Below are 14,836 nucleotides of genomic sequence, written 5' to 3'. Positions count from 1 at the left end.
CGGATAGTATCGAAGACCATAAAACCAAGAAGACAGTGCACAAACGAAGATGTGCTGAGATCTCACCAAATTGGAAAAAAAGCAGCGAATATCCGTGAACATAGCTGAGGCACTAAAGGGAACAACAGGACGTGCGACAAGAAACACTTAAAACAAAACCCAACATGCCAGACATCGATTTCGCCTATTGAAACAAAATATCATCGATTTTATTGGGTAGTAAATTGATATGTTGAGCTGCACCCCTCATCAGAGAAAAGGTACCAAAATTTATGAAAAAAAATTGAGAGAAATAAAAGTAAAAAACACTTTGCTTTTTGGAGATATTGGGCTACTTCCTGATTAAGATGGTTGAACCTGATAAATTAAGTGTATTATCATTTCGAATACCATCAACGAATAGGCGGATGGAACAAATTATCTTGATGAGGTACGTGGTCATTTACTGTGCATTGCTCCATATATAAGAAGTGCGAGATTTTCTGAAACATCATACTGTGACAAACTCCATCCTTCTCTGCAGCAAAAACACGTTTTCGGTGCTGGTAACGATAAATAGAATATTTTCTGATGCCTAGTTTGAATTTTCCGGCGGTATGGGTTGCACGGATCGTTCCATTTTGCGCTTCTAATCTTGGTTCCTGCATATTTGCGCTGATATTGAGCGATTTCCTTTTATTCTTCACTTGTTCCCTTACCGTAACGTGTGTAGCACCATTGCTACTATCAGCAGTATCACGTTATTTCAAAGCACAGAACCTGATCATCGCCATAATACACTCATGTGCAGATGAAGTAGATGTGGCGCGTCCTATGAAAATTTCATTTTCAAGTGTTTATTTTACCGGTTAATCATGTCAGATGTTGATAACTCCGGGTCCAACAGGAATATTTTTGATACATTTTTCAAACTGGTCGGAGGTAAGTGTTATGCAATATTGCTATGAAACGCCTCGCAAATGCTATTGTCCCTTAGGTTAGCCACCTAGTATTCTCTTCTTCCAACGCTAGGGTCGTTTCACATTCCAAACATTGGCCTTGTTTTCTTCTTTCGACGCCATTGTTCTGGAGGGGCAAAGTATTTTTACTCTGTTGCTTCTAACCTTTCTTAAGTAGTTGAACTCCCTACTTACTGATGAAATTGGACTTTATTTACCACGATTTGCAATTATGTAGGTTATTCGTTGTCTTACAGTATTCTGTCGTAGTTCTAATTGTTAGACGCTTATTTTGGCGATAAAATATACGTCTTGTGTACAAAAGTTTCTGTCCGGCTTTTAGTATTTGTGTTGGGAAAACTATGTTGAACTATTTTCATTTGTGATTTAATGTATGAAGCACCCGAAAATTTGCTATTCTTGTCCTAATTCGTACTAAAACTTGAGACTTGGGCTCCTTTCTTTTATAATCTTCTGTGTTTTAGGTGCTAACCATGTGGTGACAGAAGAAAGTAAGATAGATTCAAAGCAATGTTCGTTCAGTACTGCAAATTCGGCGGGTACATCTCCAGCCGTTGCCACCACAGCAGAAGGAGACGAACCATCCGCTAGCACAGCCATCCAGCAAACTCAGGTCTCCAGCGAACCCGGGACCCCTTCCAAGTCCTTCTACAGTTCTACTCAGCTCTCAGAAGCCCTCCGCACTCTCCCACCTGGTCAATTTGAGGCTGCAAGGGACTGTTGCATGCGCCTACGCTACCCTCCCACCCTTGCTGTTCTCATGCAACGCGAAAAAGGCAATCAATTGTGCGAGTCCATCAGTTCTGGACCACAGACCAAACCTCGCTCCGTTCGATCCATCCACTTCGAGATTCTCCCTAGTCACTTTGAGGGCACAGTGGTGAAGCTCTTCGACGAGGACGGCGCCACTGCTGTGGGTGCAGAGGATGTGGTAGAGGAGGATCCTTTTAGGTCCGAGTCGATCAATCGATCCGCTGCGACTGCTGATGGTGAAGATCGCATTCCTTCCCCGGCCACAAGCACTAAGCGCGCTCGTCATCAGCGTAAGACGAAAGTAGAGGAAGATAGCGACTTTAAGACTACATCAAATACACGCACAGGTGGCATTGTAAGTGGGATGCCGTACACTAGTTTTTGCAGCAAAAAAATGGCTGTAGTAATTGGTTTGTTTTTGTGTCTCTAGGCTTTTGGTACCAACGGGGATGATTCGGATGGTCTCGAAATTGTTTCAGTCCTTCCACCCGATGAGCAGCTTTTGCCGCGTAAGTTTTACTTTCAACTGGTCGAGTTGTAACTGAAAGGGCTATTTAATGAACCTGCGAGGATGTGTGGTTCAGTAATTTGATGTTCGCTATCCAAAATCTTTGTCATGTTGTAATTTATTGTTGCCATTTTAATTATCCCACATGAATAGACAACTGTAACTTTGGGTGGATCCAAGATTAATATTTGATCTGATTTGTCAGTCCTCTTGCGGAGTTTAATTGAACTGAATAGCTACCACTTAACATATAAAGTGACTCCTCTAAATTTGGATTCTACAATCGATATCTGAATATTTTAAAATGAATGCAAAATATTTTTACTAAATTTGAAGCAATTCAATTGTCACCAGTTAGTACCCAAATTATGATTTGTTGATATCCAAGATGTTCTGGAAGAGTGGTTCCGTGATTACTGTTCTTTGCTAGTAGTCCTTTCGCGATGTTAATCCACTTCTCCACATTCTTAAGTTCAAAATAGTGATTTGGTGTGCTGTTGTTGTTGATCAATTCTTGGAGGTCTGCATGTCACAGCGTCTGTGTCCGGCATTTTATTCGCTTACTTGGACTGATTTGTCCAAGTCCTGTTATGTCGAAAATCTGCTTGTCCTGGTAGTTTCAACTGTAGCCAGCTAGTGTTTATTTGAACTCATGGATCAAATATCGTGATCGGTCTTCGCAAAAGGGAAACCTCATGTTGGTTGTCAACTCGTCAGTCGCTTTGTCCCATATGAATTTGTCAAAATCGCGGTCGCATTAACTTAAGCAGATTCTTTGGAGACCCTACTTTGCTTTGCATGGAATCTAGTGATTTTTACTGTAACCATCTCCCGATTATCAACTTGACAAACATTTCGCTATGTGCTCTGATTAGCCCCCACCATTACCACCGTTGCCACGGGGAGTCAAAAGCGGAAGCCATCAAATCACATTTCCTCCATCTTATCGCCGTCTGCGATGGCAGCGGCGGCAGGGACCTCATCAGCACAGTCGTCTTCGCTACCACCTTTACAACAGCGAGTTGAATCATCTCAAGCCATCAATCGATCCAGTTTCGGGGTCTCGCCTGAGCTCAGCGTGTTTCAATCCAAGCCTTCGAATAGGGTGGGTGCTTCTCTTCTTTGAGCTCCTGTCAGGCCAGTCCTAGTCATTTTTGTAGTTGAAGTGGCTTTTTTCGTGCGTTTTTGGGCTTTTCCGCTGCCTAGGGTTTAAACGTAACCGAGGTTGGATAGAGGACATTTTAAAGTGCTTCTACGCTTTCATCATCTTTGTTGGACCCGGTTAAGACTGACTGAAGGGCAGTTGACTATTTCAACTATTTTGGCTGGGTATTATGAACGCATAACTTTCTTTTTGTCGTAATCTGTGCTCAATGTGGGGATAGGGCTTTATCTCACAGAGATATATCTATGTGGGAAGTTGATGAAAGGAGACTGCTCTTGACACCCAGCCATCTACGGCTACAACTATGATTGATTACGATAAAAACCGTAGAACTGATTTGACGCAAAAGGAGGCCAATGGTTGAAGCTGTGGGCTGAGTGGAAATGAATCTAGAATTCACCTATGCCTTAATTCTTGTCTATCTTGATTTGAATAAGGCGTGTTTAATCCGTTGTTAGTTGGGGTCCATTAGCTCAGGCACCGTGAATGTTTGCACCGTAAATGTTTGAAGCATTTCTTACCACCACTAGGATAGAACGACTGGGAATAAATTTCGAAGGTAACGTTTACTTTGATTTGATTATCAGGTGATCGAGATAGTTCGCGCGGTTTGGGTACAGCTCGCTACAGTCATGTGTTGAAATTTCTAGGGGTTGGTAAAATGCATGCGCCTGTTCATGTTATTACCCTTTCTACTACTTTTCTGCCATTTTGAGTCCTCATGTCGTTGAATGAATCCGATGAATGTGATACTATTTTGTCTGCTCTGCGAGGAAGTTTAACCCTGCTCTAAAGTTCCAGAAGCTTCTTTTAGTTTGTCACCATAGCATTAGATTTAAACAATTTGATCCTGAGGATGGGTCTTTTAAAGATGGATGCACAGTGCTGAAGAAGGCTCTGTATTCCTGATAATAATGAAAGGTTACGTGCCGCTAGTGATTTAATGATGCGCGATTTGTGTTTCACGAACTTTTAGGTATATTGAATGTGTAACACGTGACAATTGGTGTAAACCTGTAACATCGCCTGTGAAAGTCATGGAAGCTGAGCAAGCAGTTCTCACCTACATGCATTAACAAAAGGTGACATTTGTTGTTCTTGACCTTTTCGTCCTACAAAAGCGCATTGCCGGGAATGGTTTGTTCGCTGACCGACTTGTAATGAGAAATAGGGTTTGTATTGATATGTTGGGCAAAGGAACCTATCTTTGATGTTATCATGTTCCAAATTTCAATGAAAGTTACACATTTCGTCAATTTCGACACGTTTCGTCAGTTGTGAATCGTTTCAGCGAATCGCATCACGATGGATCCATCAGGAACATAGCGCTGAGGGCTAGAGGGTATCCCACGGCGATTTACTAGAACCTTTTGTACTGAAAGTAGCCAATGTCGAAACTATGTATTTTCTGTTCCGTTATGACTTGCTATACCTACGGATGTGTGGTTTAATCCGCCTCTGGTCACGTGGTGGGAGCGGAACCTGCCGATTATGACTCTGAAGTAGCGCAAAGTTTTCTTTCATTTACTTCCTTCACTTTGTAGTCACGCAAGCTTCTTTCGTTTCCAAAGACAGTTTCGTTTTCCTCCAAATGCCTCGAAGGTTGTCTCTATCTGGACAAGGTAAGTGACACCCCTTTGTTATTGTTGGAAATAGTTTTCAAAAATTAGGGAAATTGATCGTTATGGCAATAGGTAGGAGCCTTGCATCGACCGCCTTCTGAAATGAGAAAATTGCTCTTTGTTCGAGGTCACAAATTTGACGAAACAATTTCCTTATCAAAATTCTGACCTACAATTAGCGAAGCTGAACTAGTCTTTCTTGAAGCTAAGTCCTCAGGGTGGAATGAATACGCTTGTTCTCCCAAATTTATTAAGGAAGGGAATAAAATTTGGTCAACGTGAATTACCTGTCGATCCAACTGGCTACTTCCTGCTTCACATTTATGCGACAACTTTGAGGTTTGCGCACACGCCACTCATTACCTTAAATTTGCCGATTAAGAAAGAGAATTGGTTATCGTAGGTGCATGAGACTTTGCCCGCCAGAAGCGTCAGGAATCTAATCGTTCTATTCGTTCTGTTATCCAATAGTTTTACCAACAGCTGGTTGGCTTTGGAATGCTCCCGGAAGTGGCTTTGGAGATGACCTCAATGGCTGTGAGCAGTGATTTCCTCGTTCCTACTCCGTGTCCGTTTGGATGGCCACATTTCGTCTGCCTAGAGTCGAATCCAAGTAGTCTTCAGTAAGTCTTCTCATCTTAATTTCTTGTCTCAAATTTTTGAGACAGAGTATGGACATACGTCTACCACGCTATCCTCGAATCACCCATTACAAACCCATCACGGATCTACTAGTCCATTCATCTGTCTCTGATCTGCTCGATTATCTATTCATCAAGTACCACTCTCCTACGCTTCAATATATTCACCTCTGTTTCATCCATCCACTCATCAATCCGTCTCGTTCATACATTCGTTTGTCTCAGTAACATTGAATAGTCCATCTCTTCCGAATCCATCTTTCTATGCATTCGTTTGGGCGGATCGTTCGTTCGTAGACCTTAAAACCTGTGGAGGAGAAACAAACTTCTCCAGGCATCTAAAAATAACTTTAATGAAATCATTATTCTCTAATGATTTTTCAACACAGCAGAATGCCTTCTTGTTACCCTCAATAATGTCCTAGGTGGGGTAGTCCGAGGTATTTGCATCAGAAAATTTAGGAGGCCTAATATGACTGTGAAAACTTTCAGCTGCCCGATCCTGGGTCGTACAAGGTGTACTGGAGGGAAGCAGCCTTATGGAGGTTTTTTGGGCGAACCTCTCTCTCTGGGTCTTGACAATCGTCATCAATATTTGAGTGTAGACTGTCACATTGATCCTGGAATCTTCCTTTAACGACGGGGAGACACAGTATGGCCCTTGTTGTTCGCGGATTCACATCTTTTCCTTGCTTCATCCTTGACAGAAATTGTGCACTCTCCCCAGTTCTAAATACGAATAATTTTTCGGCATCATTCAGGAAGGCCGTACTCTTCAAAGTACTGTAATTTGCGATTAAGAAATTACGCCTGAACCAGGTTCGAAGATTTTATGTTGGGTCGGGAATTCACATGAGATGTATTAGAAGCTAGACTCCTCATGTCTCGTAAGGGAACTTATTTGAATGTTACACTCTACAGCCGAGTTTTATCCTTCAACCACATTTCTGATATCTTTAGAGTATCAAAATCACTTTTCATTCAACACTCCCAAAACATCCCAGATATTTATGTCCCCTATTCTGGCCTCCCATCTAAAGGGACCTACAAAGAGGCGAATCGACACATTCTCGCACAGCTCTAAACTTTCTCAGCGTTGGAATGATCCCACGGTAAAACTTTCTTAGGTGCTCCTTGTTCAATGTGAACTCTCATCCTGCTTAGGGCAGAACAGTTTCTACTGATGGGAGACGCTCTCCGCCTAATCCTCCTGGCTTACACCAATCCGACTGTAGAAAATCGCAACGCCGTAAAGTGTCTAACTAATCTCTGTCATCAAAAAATCCGCTCCATTCTCGTGGAGAATATTCGCGTGCGCACGCCGGAAGGCTTCCAATGCGTGCCCTTGGAGTGGTCCTCCCTTCTCTCCTCCTACTCTCTTCGTCTGCCTAGTCTCCTATGGCTGCCTGTCGTCACTCCTCCCTCTCGTGACGTTATTTTGCGCATTTTTAATGCCGCCTCAAAATCAAACCGCTCCAAATCCACTGTGATCCCCTCATGGACATCAAGCTGTCCTGTGGAGGACCTAGCACATATTGCGGTTGCCCTTTGTCCCAAATTCACCGTCCCTGATCCCCTCAACCCTCCGTCCTCCATCAACTCTACTGTCGCTGTCGACGAACTTACCTCTGCTCAGGCTCTACGTGACTTCCTCTCCCTCTGCTCCACACCCACAATCAAGTGGACGTCGGTCAGCTTGACTTCTACCTCTATATCTGAATCGCCTCTGGAGACCCTCATTCACATGACGCCGCCACAACTGCGTGCTCTGTGTCAACTCTTCGACTGCAACCATGCCTCTAGTTTCGCAGGTCTGGGGCTCATCTGCCTCCTCTTCAAACGTCTTTTTATGCACCTTTTTGTCAACGCTTCTTTTGCGGGGCGGGGAAGGCTTATGGTGCTACGACATACGCTCTGCTTGATTGAGTGCCCCTTGGAGGACGCTTTTTACGACTGTGACTTGTTTACTCATCTCGCGACCATCCACGCCCGTGTCAGTGATTGTCTGGGGAACCTACGTACCGCCTATCCCCAACTAGTCTCCGCTGGAGCTTGTTTGACTGCCCAATACCGGCTGAATTATTCTCCTCAAGCTGCTACAACGGCGGATGTCGGCAGATCGCGTCTTTTCACGACGGCACAAGAAGCGCGTGATGTTATTTTGCAGATGTTTAAGGAGACCATCTACCCTAATCTCGTCGCGTTGTTTGAGTCAGTGGCAGCGGCCCATGAGTTCCTTAATTTTGTCCTTACGAGAGATCTTTACATGTTCAGGAGATCGCATGGAATTGACGGCCGTGTTGAAGAGAATAATGCATTCCGCCTGCTACGCTCAGGTATTGCGATGTTGAATCGCCTGGAGAATAAGAGTATCTTTCAGAAGATTAGCCAGTCAAATGACGGTGTAGGCTTTGAGAAAATCCTCGAACCGGCGGTGCTGTGCAAGACCAAGCTAGTAATTCTACGCCCTCCAGGATTGTTGTATCTAGTGGAACAGATGGCAGTCCAGTTAAAGACGTTTCGACATAGCCTAATGACCTCGCGGATGCATCTCTCCTCTTCTTGGTGGTCTGCATTCACCACCAGCGCGGTGGATGTGAGTGCCGACTCGAACGTAAAGCTCTTTGTGACAGAAATGCAGACCATCTTCGACACGATTGAAAGCTGGACGCGGGGTCTACATAATGTAGAGCTTCGAAGCTTCCCCGTCAAGATGTTAGAGGTGCTTGTAAAAGAGATGGGGAAAGAAGTTCCAGGTTTGCGTGGACTGAAAGTTGCGCCCTCTGAATTGGAGTTACTCGGGGTTCCATATGGATCGAAGAACTCAGCGACGGCAGAAACGGTCCTAACTGCCGTGGCGGTCGCATCACTTCCACCATGTCCACAGAATGTCCTGTTTGATGATGGACAAGCCGCGGTTGCGTCAGAAGCTTCTATGAGCCTAGATTTGTTAAATAGAGCCTTTTCAGTTCCTGATGATGGGGAGGTGGTGGATGAGGGCGAAAACCAAAAGTCGTCTCTTGAGGAGGGAGCGAACGAAATAAATGAAGCGGAGGAAGCCACTACGTCAGTTCAGATATCGACAGAAGTGGAGGAGAGATCTGAGGAGACTGAAGTGACCCAGAGGACACCACCCAAAAGGGTGGTAATCAATGTGAGTGGGGAGGACGTCACGATGTCAGTGATGGAAGGAGAATCTAAGGAAACGCAGGAGTTGAGAGGAGGGGTTTTCACTTCGAACTTCTTCATGATGGATCGGCGCACCTTGGGCAAGTTGAAACGAAGTCAGAAAATCCTGTCCCATCATCATCAACAAAAACAGCAGTATCAAGAGGAGGAAGAGATAGAGCAAGTGACAACTTCTTTTTCCTGTGACGAAGACAATCGAGTTGCTAATACATGTAGTAATGACGCCTGCTAGTTTTTTAGTATGTGTATGTATCGCTGTAAATAGTTTTTTATGCGTGGCCAAATTCTCATTTTGTGCTCTTTTGTACAGTAGATTGAACAGACTGCCCATCCCTATTTAAATATATTTATTGTCGAATCATCGTTTCACTTATGTAGATTCTAATTAAATAAAACAGTGTGTGGATTACTTAGCAGAATTGATTGAATCTGTGTTGTTAGGTGAATGGAGTAGTAAGTGTTCGCACATGAAAGTGCCACATGCGTGCTCGTGACCGATATACCAATCGTCCTTACAGCTCGATGGAAAAGTTGTCACTCCACAGGCTGGGTGCGGCTAGTACAAATTCGCCTCCAGCGGAACGAGTTCTCAGCCTGCGCACAAACTTCTACTCTGTAGAGAACCGTCGTCCATGTTTGGCAGAGGCATCGCGCTCCAAACGCCCAGTAAACTACACAAAGGATGAAGAAATAGTCCTGAGATCGATTCTAGAAACCGCAACATCTGAAGAGGTTGCAGCAGAGTCGATTATGATTACTTAATTGGCAAATGCTCGAGAGTTTTTTCATGTTTTCTCGGAGAAGGCAATTTCCTTTGGCAGATTGTAACTGGTGAGCGAACAGCGAACAATGCGACGGAGATGTGTACCTCATATTGCACAAGCATTCTCCACCCAACCAGTGACAGGAAAGTTGATAATAACCGTTCTCTGGAATTACCGGGGCCCTAGCACACAAGGATACAAGCCTGCCTTGAGAAAAGTTACAAATTCCTCCTTCAAAGTGAGCACTAAGCACTTCATAAACCAAACGCTAGTAAAGGCCGCTACCCTATCCCATTGGCCAATTGGTGGTGGGAGGGCCCGATGCCCCACTTTAAAGCAGGCTGATTGGGTGGCAGGCGCAAACACCCTCCCAGCGACCTTTTGTTTGGACCCACAGCTTCAATGACCGCTTTAATTAGTTTTAGCGCAGTCGCAACTCGACTCCTTTCCTGTTTAATTCCCCACTTAGTTGATGACTTGACACTTGTGTTAGCGGAACCAGACTTACAGATACCGCGCTGATGACTGGGACTAATACCTCAGCCAAATGTCCCTTTTTTTACCCTTTAGACGCCGCTAACCCATTTCCTACAGCACACTTGTCGACTGTCGATCCACTTAAACATTCAACCGGCGACATGTTGTCAGCCGTACGCACCGACTTCTCATTTGAGCGGAGGGCACCGCGTTAAGGTAATCCACTCCAACATTGCCCACTATCAAACCTCCAAACGCAGTGGCAAAAATGCAATTCCATTAGATATGGTATCTGCTCAAAATTTACTTCTCGACCAATCGGACTCGGTTCCCGAGGCAATCTTTTCTCCAAATAAACAAATTTAACAATCGCAATCGCACTAGACCAGACCTCAAAACTGCGGGTCACCTGAGCTACACCTTAAAGTACCATCTTTGTGGTTAGTCTACTAAGACGCTTTTCTATCTGCACACATAGACAAACGTCGACTACTTCAGTCGACCTTTCCTGTCAGTGAATCATTCTCTCGCTTTTCCGTGGTTGGAGCATCTGTCCAACTCGGCTACGCATTCCGTGCACCATCCAAGATTGTTCGTACTTATTATTGCAGCGACAAGCACAGGCAACGGAGATTTGACTGCACACCCCACTTTGCCTGCATTATCAAAACCCGAAACAGTGCCGAGTGAGATGACACAACTGGAATCCGATTGAACGAATGCATGGAGCGGTGGTTTTTTAATGAGTACGCAACCCCACTTGGTCAATCCTTCCGACTGGAATTTAAAAATCCTATGTATACAATGCAGCCGGAATGTTGAATCGCTTCCAGCAAAAGCACTGCATTTAACTCACGCACTTTTGACACCACTACCTTCAAATTCGTCGTGAATGACATAATTTTCCAACAGTAGACGAAAGGTGGAATTAATGATGATACGTTCGAATGCCAAGTTATCACAAGAATTAAGTAAGAAGAGTAGTCACGAGGATTCAGTCACGATGACTCATGCTTGAGGTCAGGGCACGCCGGCAGGGCATAGATTGTTACCCGTGGAAAAAAGCCTGTAGATTAGAGAGCCATGCACCTCGACTTATCGAGTGGTCATTTTGGTTAAGACAACGAAGGAGTTACAAGCAAAACTAAAGTGTATAACCGTGGGAGCAGGAAATAACAGCCCATGTAAATGGCTTTGCAAGTAGTTAGATGGCTTAGAAAAGCACAAGTGCGGCAGTTAACTAAAGTACGCCAATCATCCAAAAGTCACTTATCTGTTCTTCACCAAAACTGCTCCCTAAAAAAGCAACGTAAAGAATTACCTCAAATCCGTTAGGCGGTAGGGCGTTGAGTAGAACGACCTAACAAGTGAAGGGAGGCGTCCTCTTATATTTGAACGAATTAACAAAAAGGATTTCACCAATGGCTGTTGATGCAAAAAGCCTCCGTTTAAAAAGGCCCTCGAAATCGAGGCCTATTAGTGCGTGGTCTGATGGCGGAAATCACCCGACTTGACACATCCGCTGAATACCTGTTGTGCACGTGACTCCGCAGTCATGTCAGAAGCCGCGATTTTAAAAGCTTGCAGATTCTCACATTATCATTACCTTACCGATGAAATACAGGAAACAAGTGGTGAATTCGAGAACTAATAACCAACCTGAGTAATTGGCTTGTCGAATATTGCAGAGACACTGACCACTAAGATTCGTACAGATCTTTCTCAACTGAATTGAAAATGGATCAGGATGAATAATAATAGAATTGTGATGAATAAATTGCGGAATTAATTCACCATTTAGCCTGAAGTTTTACTTTCTGGATGATCCCAAGACGAGAATGAGACACCTGAATCACCTCAAAATCCACGAATGCGATGGCAATCCACGCAATCATCGTTGTTACTGTTGAAGTGGCTGATGTAGGCAAGTAATCACTGGGAGCAAAATGAATGACACTCCAAAAGCAAATAAAGGCAGTAAACCAAAGCTAGTTTTTGAATTAGTTACCTTTCCACGGTAATTGGAGAAGGAAATAAGACTAAGTAAGAAAGGAAACAACACCCCTAATGTTTCACATGAAAAAAAACGTCTTCAGCACTGTTTACTAGACGCCGGCTAAACAATGTAATGGTTGAAACCGAAAATGAAATCCAAGAGCCACACTACTGGCTGTCATTAGAATCGAGAGCCTGGCCAGTCTGATGTACATTAATTTAGCCATACATGACGGAAGATATTGGCCCTATCCAGAAAACCAACAAATCTTTATAAAGAGCCAAGTTAGCACAATTGTTGTCACATCTTCTCCTCTTACACCAATGTAGAGAATGAAATAAAGGTAAAGGAACATCAAGAATAGCTAAAGAAGGAAAGAGAGTCCAACTAGCGCTTTGCGACAAAATGAACCGGTCCGTCTCCAGGCATTCCTGGCGCCAAACCGCCAACGCTTCCCACTGGTAAACTGGGAAAGATGCCACGATAGCATACAAACCAGCAGGAAATTCCCACCGATGCACCCAACAGTTTTGACGGCATCGAATGAAAATAGACAATTGTTGCGAGGAGCATAAAGTCCCACAGCAAAGAGAGGCATGCTGTGGCACAGAAGACACTTCTTAGATTCAGCGTCAGTCGAACATACGCGGATCGCATCGCCTGCACCGTATCTGGACTCACATTTGGCAGTCGTGGCGCAGCAGTGGCGGTAGAAGAGTCCAGATCGTCGGAATGCGTGCTCACGTCCAACAAGGCACCAAGAACATTCCACGATCGCATCACCCTCAATTCCTCAAGTATCCAGAGATTCGACATGGTGAGAAGGAAACAGTGTCCCGAGATATCAAACCCAAGCCAATATCCTTTCGCTTGTCGACAAGACCGACGATTAAATGGCCGAAGTGAGTAGGGGGATCGAAAAAGTGTGCCGTTGGGGTTATAACAACTCCCAAAACTATACTCCACAGTGTTAAACACTCCTGTACAAGCGTACCAGCAGGCTGAACCAACAAGGAGACGCATTAGATGTGCACGGATAAGCCGACGATTTCCCCCAGTGTAAATGTACGTGGAGATGAGGATAAAGATGGAGAGGCAGCAGAAGGTCCAACCCCAACCCCACTTGACGAAGAGAAGATTAAAAGCATTGCGCTTATGTGAAAAGTAGGAGGCTGGCATCTTAAGGAAATCGAAAATCAAGGAGCCAGCGGCGGCACCGCATAGGTAGATGCCCGCTTTCACCGAGGGGTCTACAAACATGGGCTTGCGGAGGAGGGAAAACGCAAAGAGGCTGAAGAAACGCGCTGGGGATGTGGGACCAGGGATGGAGTGACGGGCGCGAGAGCCTGGTTCCGCAGGGGGGAGAGGCTTGGAACCGCTTTTGCTGAACTTACGAAGGGAAGACGCACTGAGAACCATGACTAGAAGACGAGGAACTACAGAAAAGAGAAGCTACATCAAATTTTGAGTTGTTGACACCCAAACTAGCGGAAGGCACTTGAAAATACTGGGATTATTAACTGAGTAATGTCGGTAAATCTTAATAACCAGGTTAGATGAAAATAAGATCCAAGTGAAATAAAACAGACTACCTGTTGAAAATCATGTTTCCCCAATATTTACTCCTCGGCGTTGTGATGCGGGTAGATTATCGTGCGATAAATATAATAAACCACTTAAGCCAAACATAAAAATTTGTGGAATGCAATATAATATGCAATATAGGAAATCAAAGTAATACGTAGGAGAAGTAACAACGCATCACGGGAAATTGATACTAAAGAGCATTAAATAAAAGCCGAAGAATTTAATTGAACATAAAGAAAAAAGAGGCCTGAAGACCAAAATGCAATATCAGAGTAGCCTTAAGTAATACAGACACTTTGCTAGTGAAATGACTGAATGAAGTGACACATTAGTAGAATTCATGTGTAATACTATGCAGTGTGTATAGGGTGTGAAAATGCAGAATGGGAGTTGTTGAGGTAGCATAAGTAAATTTTGGAGTCGAAGCACAAGATCGTTAGGGCTATACTTACGGAGACATATCAATGTAAGCGACTAAAATTGATAGCTAATTTGACGCAGTTAGCGTTATAGTTACACCTTAGCAATGTGATGAAATAACGTGGAAACAATCGTTACATATATAAAGCGCACAGTCTAACAAGTTTGCACAATTTTTTAAACAGGAGCTATCTAAGTTGGTAAAAAACAATTGAGAAAGGTAATGCGCATAAGTGGTAAAAAGGAAAAGCATTGGGGCAAACAAATCCAACGAGGCATCAATGACAAGTACGAAATAAACACTGCCGAAAACTAGAACGCAAATGTGCAAGTGCAAGAGGAATAGTAATTTATCTCCGAATAGTAATGCACTTAGGGCAGGAAATAACCATGAACACCAATCCCAGACAGAAATCCTTTGACACTGAAGGAAAGGGGGAATAAAACAATAGACACAAATCTATCACAACTCAAGAGAATGACTGGAGCGATGGAACAAAACCCCATATTTAGCATGTAAACGATAAAATAAGTATGATTCAAAAGACGGTGCGATTAGCTCACGGGACGTTTAAGCATACCAAATCAACAGATCCACAAACCAGATCCAATGGGTGTCGAGCACCAACATCCGAAGTTAAGTTGCCATTTGATATTTAAAACGCATATCTTTTATATATTTGCTAAAAAATAACACTTTGTTGGTAATATTAGTAATCCAGATCAGTTTGTTTAAAGCAATCAAGTCATTATAG

The 14,836-nt window shown here is 43.7% G+C and overlaps 2 protein-coding genes across 2 annotated transcripts; one reads left to right on the top strand and one right to left on the bottom strand. All coding sequences in view use genetic code 11, as the record gives it.

The window, feature by feature from the left end:
• Nucleotides 1-854: 854 nt before the first annotated feature.
• Nucleotides 855-9,069, top strand: EGR_07788 (hypothetical protein; the record flags this gene model as incomplete). The annotated part of the gene is made up of 7 exons (XM_024497037.1): nt 855-921; nt 1,424-2,067; nt 2,143-2,221; nt 3,096-3,325; nt 4,930-5,007; nt 5,479-5,630; nt 6,813-9,069. The coding sequence occupies 7 exons, from the start codon at nt 855-857 to the stop codon at nt 9,067-9,069; spliced, it is 3,507 nt and encodes a 1,168-aa protein (XP_024348525.1).
• A 3,392-nt stretch (nt 9,070-12,461) lies between these two features.
• Nucleotides 12,462-13,493, bottom strand: EGR_07787 (FIT family protein; the record flags this gene model as incomplete). The annotated part of the gene is made up of 1 exon (XM_024497036.1): nt 12,462-13,493. One exon carries the CDS (start codon nt 13,491-13,493, stop codon nt 12,462-12,464), a length of 1,032 nt encoding a protein of 343 aa, XP_024348524.1.
• Between the last annotated feature and the right edge of the window lie 1,343 nt (nt 13,494-14,836).

The sequence above is a fragment of the Echinococcus granulosus genome, assembly GCF_000524195.1.
Source record: "Echinococcus granulosus chromosome Unknown EG_S00087, whole genome shotgun sequence".
Classification (NCBI taxonomy): Eukaryota; Metazoa; Platyhelminthes; class Cestoda; order Cyclophyllidea; family Taeniidae; genus Echinococcus; species Echinococcus granulosus.
This window is presented reverse-complemented; position numbering and strand designations above follow the sequence as displayed.